The sequence below is a fragment of the Podarcis muralis genome, chromosome 12, assembly GCF_964188315.1.
Source record: "Podarcis muralis chromosome 12, rPodMur119.hap1.1, whole genome shotgun sequence".
Classification (NCBI taxonomy): Eukaryota; Metazoa; Chordata; class Lepidosauria; order Squamata; family Lacertidae; genus Podarcis; species Podarcis muralis.
This window is the reverse complement of record NC_135666.1, coordinates 25386234-25395285: the sequence shown is the minus strand read 5'-3', so window position 1 is coordinate 25395285 and position 9052 is coordinate 25386234. Positions and strand designations below refer to the sequence as shown.

General features: G+C 44.7%; 1 protein-coding gene across 2 annotated transcripts in view; it reads right to left on the bottom strand.

Annotated features, from left to right (window-relative positions):
• Positions 1-1736: 1736 nt before the first annotated feature.
• The window catches only part of ST8SIA6 (ST8 alpha-N-acetyl-neuraminide alpha-2,8-sialyltransferase 6), a 45228-nt gene continuing 37912 nt past the window's right edge, over positions 1737-9052 (bottom strand). For both annotated transcript variants that reach the window (XM_028750489.2, XM_077936894.1), the window contains 2 exons: positions 6774-7248; positions 1737-6181 (listed from right to left, as the gene is read on the bottom strand). In XM_028750489.2, the coding sequence (XP_028606322.2) occupies positions 6780-7248 (469 nt within the window). In that variant the 3' untranslated portion in view covers positions 1737-6181; positions 6774-6779. The remainder of the gene's footprint in view (positions 6182-6773; positions 7249-9052) is intronic.

Here is a 9052-nt window from a genome sequence, read left to right as displayed (position 1 = left end):
TCACTGGGGCTTAAACCCAGGCAGCCGGGGTGGGTGAGAAGCCAAACTGCCTCACTGTCTGGCCAAGACTCATTGCACTGCTATTAACTGCAAGTTCCTGGCTTGTTTCCCTGCTTATGCAATGGGAAAAGTAAAGGCGGCAGCAAAAGGGCTGTGTGAGGCTGGACGGAGTTTCAACCATGCAAACTTGGCCAACATAAAAAAATTATTTAAGCTTATTTGTTCTTCAGTTAATCAAAGAAAAGCAGGAGGATTGACTAGTGGCCTGATTTACACATCCAAACAAATCCATGACTACAAAGCAATCTCATGCATGTCTACTCGGAAACTGATCCTGATGAGTCCAAAGGGGCTTACTTGTAGGTAAGGATGCATAGGACTGCAGCCTTAGGGAGCACTGATTAAGAGGAGGGCCATAGCTCAGTAGCATTTGCTTTATATGCAGACGGTTCCAGGTTCAAGTCCTGGCATTTCCAAGTAGGGCAGCAAGAGACGCTTGTCTGATATCCTGGGGAGCTGCAGCCTGTCAGTGAAGGAAATATGGCCCCAGATGTGCCAGTGGTCTGAGTCAGTGTAAGGCAGCTTCCTGTCTTCTTGAATGTCCAAGGTCCAGAATCTTTCCTGTGTTTCCCTACATGATGTGCCATTGTCAAAGGCCTACAGTGCTCATTTTTGGTTTTGCTACTGGTTGCATGGTTATGATGACTAAGCTGAAGAGAGGAAGCGCCACAAATGTTCAGAACCAGGGTGTATAAACCTTTCAATGGGCTGATGCTTCCAAACAGGTTTTCAAGAAACCCAGGGGCAGAGCCCACCCAACCATTAGCCTCACTGAGGCAGTCAGCCCAGGCGGCAGGCTGGGGTAGCTGGAAGGGATGGAAAGAGGAATTCCACTTCTCCTTTGGCTGTGAATAGGAATGGCTGCCATGGCCACCAACCTAGTAACCCTGAGGGAGACATTCCCTCCGCTGCTGCCTGCTCCTGCCCAACCTCTTTTCTTCCCCGCTGCTTTCAGCATGCCAGGGCTTCCCTGGGCCACCTCCAGTTGGCCCAGGCAGTGGAAGAGGAGGAAACAGGGTGTGCAGGATATGTGTATGTTGTTTGTGTCCCATTGTCTTGGGCTGGCCCTCCCTAGTGATTCCATCAAGGTCCATGATTTGGGTTTCATTGCAATAAATGGAAGCTGTGCAAGAGCACCATAGCTAGAGCAGAAGAAATCCCAGGTGAGGTATGTTTTCCCTGTGCAATCCTATGCACATTTACTTGGAAGTAAGTCCATTCTGAAGGGTTGCGGGTGGCACTATGGGTTAAACCACAGAGCCTAGGACTTGCCAATCAGAAGCTCGACGGTTCGAATCCCGTGACGGGGTGAGCTCCTGTTGCTTGGTCCCTGCTCCTGCCAACCTAGCAGTTCAAAAGCACATCAAAGTGCAAGTAGATAAATAGGTACCGCTCCGGTGGGAAGGTAAACGGCATTTCCGTGCGCTGTTCTGGTTCGCCAGAAGCGGCTTAGTCATGCTGGCCACATGACCCAGAAGCTGTACCCCGGCTCCCTTGGCCAGTAAAGCGAGATGAGCGCCGCAACCCCAGAGTCGGCCACAACTGGACCTAATGGTCAGGGGTCCCTTTACCTTTTTTAAGTCCATTTTGAAGCTTACTGTCTAGTAAGTGTGTTTAGGACTGGAGTCTTACTGATCTGGCTAAAGGCATGTGTATAATCTAGTGGAAGACATGGCTATAACAAAGCGTTGTTGTTCTTTTAATTCCCAAATAAAATTGCAAAAATATTCCAGTTCACATCTAGTTAGTGCAACATCCAATGAGTGCAACATCCACTGTATACACCATGACATGAAAGCAAACAGTCTTTGGCACTGAGGCACTTCATCAATACAGAGCATCGACGACATCATCTGGCTGACAATAAAACTTTACCTCAAAGTACAATAAAATTAAAAACAGAAGTATGGCACAGCACTCCTCTCAATAAATCACACAGAAAGAGAAGTTATCCATACATTAATACAGTAAGACGCTTAGCAACAGTTTCAAACAGACCATAATATCACATTGAGATTTTAAAGCATCAAATGCCTCCTGGCACCACTGGACCTTTTGATGGGGGAGATTTCCTAGAGCAGAAGACTATCCATGGCTACCAGCCATGATGGCTATGTTCTACCTCTGCTGGGACTCCTAAGTTCGAAGAGTGCTCTTGTGCTTGGGCCCTGCTGCTGTGCTTGGGCTTCCCATTGGCAGCTGGTTGGCCACCGTGAGAACAGGATGCTGGACTAGATGGGCCATTGCCCTGATCCAGCAGGCTCTTCTTATGTTCATACAGTATCATGAAAAAGGGAGGTCCCAATACAATGAGAGTTGTAGGAGACAAGAAGCCGCAAGTAGTTACTACAATTTTCAAGTATAAATATCCCGAAATGCAACGTTCGTCAATCTTGGCCAGCCTACAGCAAACCAGTCCTCTCTGGCTGTTTTAGACTTCAATCCCCATTCGCTTTGGCATGCGCCAGTGGAATCTTTAGTACAAAATAGCCAGAGGGCACCAGGTTGGTGAAGCCTGATAGTATCACATGCCGAAAGGAAAGGATATCCAAATATTTACTGAGATACGTAGAATGGTCTTTTAAAGACAACCTTTCAACTATAACTGAAAGACGCCTGTTGCTGTCATCACAGGGCGAGAAAAGTCTGTATAAGGATTCCCTGTAAGGACCTTGTTCAGCAGTTGACCCTCTGTGGGATTCACAGCTCAATAGCTCAGTCGGAAGAGCATGAGACTCCTAATCTCGGGGTCGCAAGTTTGAGCCCCGTGTTGAGTAAAATATTCCTGCATGGCAGGGGGTTGGATAAGAAGACCTTCACGATCCCTTCCAACTCTGCAATTCTATAATTCTATGATTCTGTGTCTGTGGGAGATAAACACCCTGTGTCAGATGCGGACGACACATCTTGTCCCAACAACCCATTTCCTCATATTCTAAACCCACAGTACCATACTGACGATTGCAAAGAAACTTTAAAAATTAAGAGCAGTGCTTTTTTTTCAGGGGGTACTCAAGGGTACGCAATACCAGCACCTCTTTTTGTTGTTGTTAAAAAGTGTGGCACGTACTGTAACAGCAACATGGTGAGTATTGGCACCTATTTTTTAAGAAGAAGAAAAAGCACTGGTTTCTGGCGATACTATACTTCCAGTAATGAAAACAGTGTGCAGTATGGAGTGTGTGTGTGTTAGCATGCAATGCAGGGATGGTGGACATTTTTCAATCCAAGGGCCACATTCTTTTCAGGCAACCTTCTGTGGGTCATATGCCAGTGTTGGTGGTGCCAGGGGACTCTGCCAGGTGGGCAGAGCAGTTGTTGTAAATTTTATCACTGGACAGTAAGCTAGTTTTTTTCTACACTCATTTGCCTGCACAATCTCATGGTTCAAGAACATATCCCAGCCAGGCAAGGACACTCAAGGAAGATTCAAAGCAGGGCCAGGGTGGGGTGTGGCCTGCAGAGAATCCACAGGGCCAGAGAGACAGGCTTGGGAGGCAGTATTCAGCCCCTGACATGGTGGATTGCAGGTATTAGGTGTACACTGCCAGTTCCGTTTCAAAGTTAGGAGCTTTTATATTAGGAGTGCAAAACTTGTCTCCCAGCAATCTGAGGACAGCCTGTGACACCAGTCTTTGTCTTATGGCCTGCCAGATGTTTGACACCCAGCCAAACATTTACAGTCTCAGAGTGAAAAGTTGGGTTTATCAAGCCCCCAGTGGACTTCCATGCTAGGTTAGACTGCTTTCTGCTTGTTTTGCCCAAATTAAGCCCAACATAGAACTAGCTTCCACTTCTGAAATGGCTATGTCCATGTGAAAAAGAACCCTCCCTCATTTACCTCACCTAGGGAAGACTCAATCCACAGAGTTATTTCGGAAGCCATGCTCCTTATTAGATGACAGAGGTCTACAAATGGCCTGGAAATGTTACTCTAGGGGCATATGATGGTTTTTCATTAGGTAACATTATGTACCTTATTCCCTCTTGACTCAAATTGATAGAAGAAAATTTAATCAGGGCTTTTAAATAATTTAATTCTAATAGGTAGTCTGATGAAATGAGCATTAAGAATTTAAACGTAGAAGCCCAGTGTGAAGATCTTCTGTAAAACATGCATCAATTAGATACAGATGTAGCTTTAGAAAAATATACCTTGATTCACAGGTGCACAAGATGGAGCCTGGAACCACAGCAACCTTTCATGACAGAAAACCGGTAAGTCAGAAATTGTCATGAGCTGATGGGGTCTCTGGATAGCTGCCCCGTGTGGTGAGAACATGAAGTTCAGGTGGCAGTTTCTCTGTGAAGCACCCTCAGACCTGAACTAACTCTACTCACTTAAACTAGATAGAAAGGAACATGAGACAGTGTCCTATTCCAGTTAGCCCTTTTGAGCAACAAGGTCTTCCTGAGCTCCTGGCTCACCTCAGAGTCCTGCCCACAGCCCCATCCTAACACATAGGCCAACAATTAACAATCTAATTTTGTTTTACCTTCTAACTTGCCTCCCTCCATTATGTCATCTGTGTAGTCCATAATTTCCTCCCAGTAGGGCTAACTTCCAGAACTTAAGTCCAGTTGGAGGCAGCATCACCTTGGAGGTCAAACTGCAAGGAGGTAAGCCATAGGCAGGGGGGAGAATTTTGTGCTCCTCACACAGGCAAGGGGAATATTTTATGCTCCTCACCCACAAGTCCCACTTGCTCTTAAAATTGGAACACTACACTGTATGCCTGGAGAATGCCTGGCTTTCAACAGACAGATCTGCTGTCCACACACCTCTTCAGCTCAACTACGAAGTGGGTGTGGGTGTCTCTTTAAACGAAAAAGGAGGAAAGGGGAGGCGGAAATAAAATTGCTTGTATTTCCTTGTTGCACTTTGTTGTTTTGGACAGTCCGTCGTCCCCCCCCCACTCCAGCTCTGATGCCACAAGTGAGAATAAAGGATAAATTAGCTGGCCTGTCACATCTTGTTCAGATGCTCGAGCAGGTATTCAAGCCCTTTCTCCGTGTTTAAAGAAATCATTATGACAAAATGTAAGAGAGCTGGATCACAGTCTTTTGGATACAACAATGAGGAGGTAAAACTGTTTGTGGGCTGCGGCGCTTCAGACTGCCAGCTGAAGATGTAACCACGTGTAATTGTTTGCAGATCAGCAAAATGGTGCAGTCATATTATAGCTGCAAGATACTAAGACAGACCGCTTCTTAGATGGCATAAACAAAAACAATAAATAGTTTTATGACTGTAACTGCCAGCTATCATCCTGAGATTTGGCTTTGTTCTCTGGGCTGCATCAATAGGAGTATAGCATCTAGATCAAGGGAAGTAATAGTGCCACTGTATTCTGCTCTGGTCAGACCTCACCTGGAGTACTGTGTCCAGTTCTGGGCACCACAGTTCAAGAAGGACACTGACAAACTGGAACGTGTCCAGAGGAGGGCAACCAAAATGGTCAAAGGCCTGGAAATGATGCCATATGAGGAACGGCTAAGGGAGCTGGGCATGTTTAGCCTGGAGAAGAGGAGGTTAAGGGGTGATATGATAGCCATGTTCAAATATATAAAAGGATGTCATATAGAGGAGGGAGAAAGGTTGTTTTCTGCTGCTCCAGAGAAGCGGACACGGAGCAATGGATCCAAACTACAAGAAAGAAGATTCCACCTAAACATTAGGAAGAACTTCCTGACAGTAAGAGCTGTTCGACAGTGGAATTTGCTGCCAAGGAGTGTGGTGGAGTCTCCTTCTTTGGAGGTCTTTAAGCAGAGGCTTGACAACCATATGTCAGGAGTGCTCTGATGGTGTTTCCAGCTTGGCAGAGGGTTGGACTCGATGGCCCTTGTGGTCTATTCCAACTCTATGACTCTATGATTCTCTCTCGTGGATATTCTGGGTTTTGTAAAAATTTTGTTTCCATGTAAGAAAAAGGGCAGGTTACAATAATCTAAAGTCACACACGCCACTATGGTAGAGAAAAAATGGAAAGGCTGCCATCCTGAAGTGCAAAATATTTCTGACTTATAGTAGCACAATTTAATGCTCACAAGTTGACATTTGATCAAATCCAACATCAAACCGCAGCGGTGCATACAAATTCTCTTCTTAGCAATCATCACTCTGGAATTGAAACAAGAAAATACGCCACTACCATTATTAATTTGTGAGCAAACCATACCACATGTGCATCACAAGCTACAGTTGGCATTTATCTGCCTCTGGGTTAAAAAGGGTGAGGGGTTAAAGAGAAGTCCAAATGAATAAATCAGCTTGCATCACTTCACTGATGAATGAGCAGTCAGACAAGTCACTTCAGTTTTGTCTCAATTTAAAATCCCATATTGCTTCTCTGGCATTTGGTGATTAATCAAATATAATGTAATTTTGGCCACTCTCACTTTTTCTTTCAAAGCAAGAAATGGCCACCTTATAGGGCTGCCCGGCAATTTACACGGCAGGCTTAATCATTGCAAGAACATCCGGGCCAGGCTGGACTTTTCTGCCTAAAACATTTGAAGCAGGGAAACTTTAGCCCTCCAGATGTTGCTGGATTGCAACTCCCATCGTACATGACCATTGGCCATGCTGGCTGGGGCTGATGGGAATTGTAGTCCAAGAACATCTGGAAGGACACAGGTTCCCCATCCCCGATGCGAGGCATGGGACTCCCCTGGCTTAATGAAATGCAGGACATTCCCACAAAGAAACCTACCTTGGCCTAGTCAGTTAGACATTTGCCAAACTGCAGCTTGAGGATACCCCTTCCATGGAGCTGGAGAATCTGGCTGTACTCTTTGGGCATTGCATGGAAGCCAGGCTTGGGTAGCTGGTTGTCGTAGTAGTGGTGGCTGATAGGCGTGCCCTCGATGCTTTTTGAGAAAGGCCAGAAGCCATAGAGCTTCACGTTCTCGCACAGTTCCACAGCTGCACTGGTGATCATAAAGCCTGAAGACAACCGATAGGCTTTGACGCCCTTAGTCCTCCAGAACTGGGCAAGATTTCTGAGATATCTGGGGTAGAAAAATATGGCCTCCTGCTTTGCGCTGAACTCTTTCAGAGTTTGGTGCACTTTGAAAGAAGCTGCTGTGTTGCTCCTGAAGGAAAAGGCAGGGAGCAAAAGGAAAGCTTCACCATAGCTTGCAATGTTCTCCAGGAAGGTGAGTTTCTTTTCATTCAGTTTGTTATATCTGCAGAGATGAAAAGACGTGAGAAATTTTCATCAGTACAGATATTCTGGGTGCGACTGAGTGGGGTCAATTATTATATTTTATAAATCGCTCACCACTGGAAACAGAATGAGAATTAAATCCCACCTGTAAAAACAACAGGAGCAGTACCCTGTTCAGTCCTGTGAGACTCCAGCTGCTTTCACATGATATTTTGTTCCATTTTCCTGACATTTCCTTAATTTTCATATTATATTTAAGCTTTTACACGATGCAAAAGAATATTCCAGAAATATCATGGAATATAGCGCAATTCCATATTATTTGCAAACTGTTCCCGCACCCCACCCCTGGAAGCAAATAACATAGAAAGGAAGACTAAATGTTGTTCTGTAAGGAGCCAATCGCCCCATTTCTGTTTATTTGCTATTTATTATCTAATCAACTTGATTTTGTATGGCAAAACTAGCTGCTGTACTGAGTTATGGTGGTGGTGTTTGTGTGCAATGCTAAGCCAAACTATAGTTTAGCAGTATGTAAATTTAATAAATAATAACAAACACAACAACAAGCAAGTGTGGTGGTGCACAGTAAGAAAAATGAGGCCACTTCAGTTCTCTCACAGTCCTGCTGCTGCTGCTCAGCTACTAGGAAGTAAGCTATGGTTTGTCTTATGCTACTGATCATGAGTGCCTGGGCTCATAGTTTCTTTCCTACAAAGTAACCACAAGCACTAAACCACAAGCTTGGAGTGAAACCACATGACTGGATTCATTCGTAACACTAAAGCAAACCTTGGCTTAGCTCCCAATGGTGTGGCAAGGGAGAAGTAGGTGTGTGTGTTTTTAAAACTGTGCACTAGCATGATTGCTTATTCATGTTAAACCATACATAGTTTGGCTTAGTGCCACATGTGAGCTAGGCCAGTACTTTGAGCTACTTGGAGGCTTTCTCTCTCTCTCAAGTGGTTTATATAATTTCTATGAAAACACACACATACACACAAAAACTTGGTGAATATGAAAGATAGCAGATTCTGGAAGCAGAATCTGACTGCCATTTAGATCTGGGATGGTAGAAGTCCTCTGCAAGTGATCATTTCAGAACCTTTCCAAAAGCAATATGTCCCACCTGCTGCAGCCTGCTGGAAAAAGGGGAAAGAGACAAAGGAGAGGCAGAAAGAGAGGAGAGAAAATATGGGGTGGCAGAAAAAGAGAGAGTGAAGGTTCAGACTAAGGATGGGCAAAAACCTGAAGTTTAGTTTCTCGTTTTTCCAGTCTTAAGTTCGGTTCTTCATGTATTAACAACAGACCGTTGTTTCATGTCCTCATGAAAATTCAGTGTATCTTAGTGTGAATTTCTCCTAATATACATATTTTTGTACATAGTTTAAGCCAATGAACACATTTTTTTCCAACGTCATTTCCTCTAACAAAACGTTACTTTCACTAACATTTGCATTTCTATGCACACCCTCACCCTGGTAAAAATTACTTGGCTGGAGCACAGCATTGCAACATTTGGAGAAGTGTGAATTTCAAAGGACGGTAGTGTGTTGGATAATGTGAATTAGGTAGATTAGCCTTGAAATGGTAACTGAATCGAATTTTCCCCCAACCCCTCATTCTGCCCCTGCCCCACCATTAGCATGCAACCCCCCCCCCCATGGTCCCCCCTGATTTACCAGTAGATGGTGGTTATGATTTTTGTAAAACCATCTTTGCCGCACAGCAAAGAGAATTTGTGGGAGCAAAATCGCAAATGGCTGCTTTATTCCTTTCACCAAAGCTCCAGCTCTTTCCAAAAGCACGAAAAGCTTAAGGAC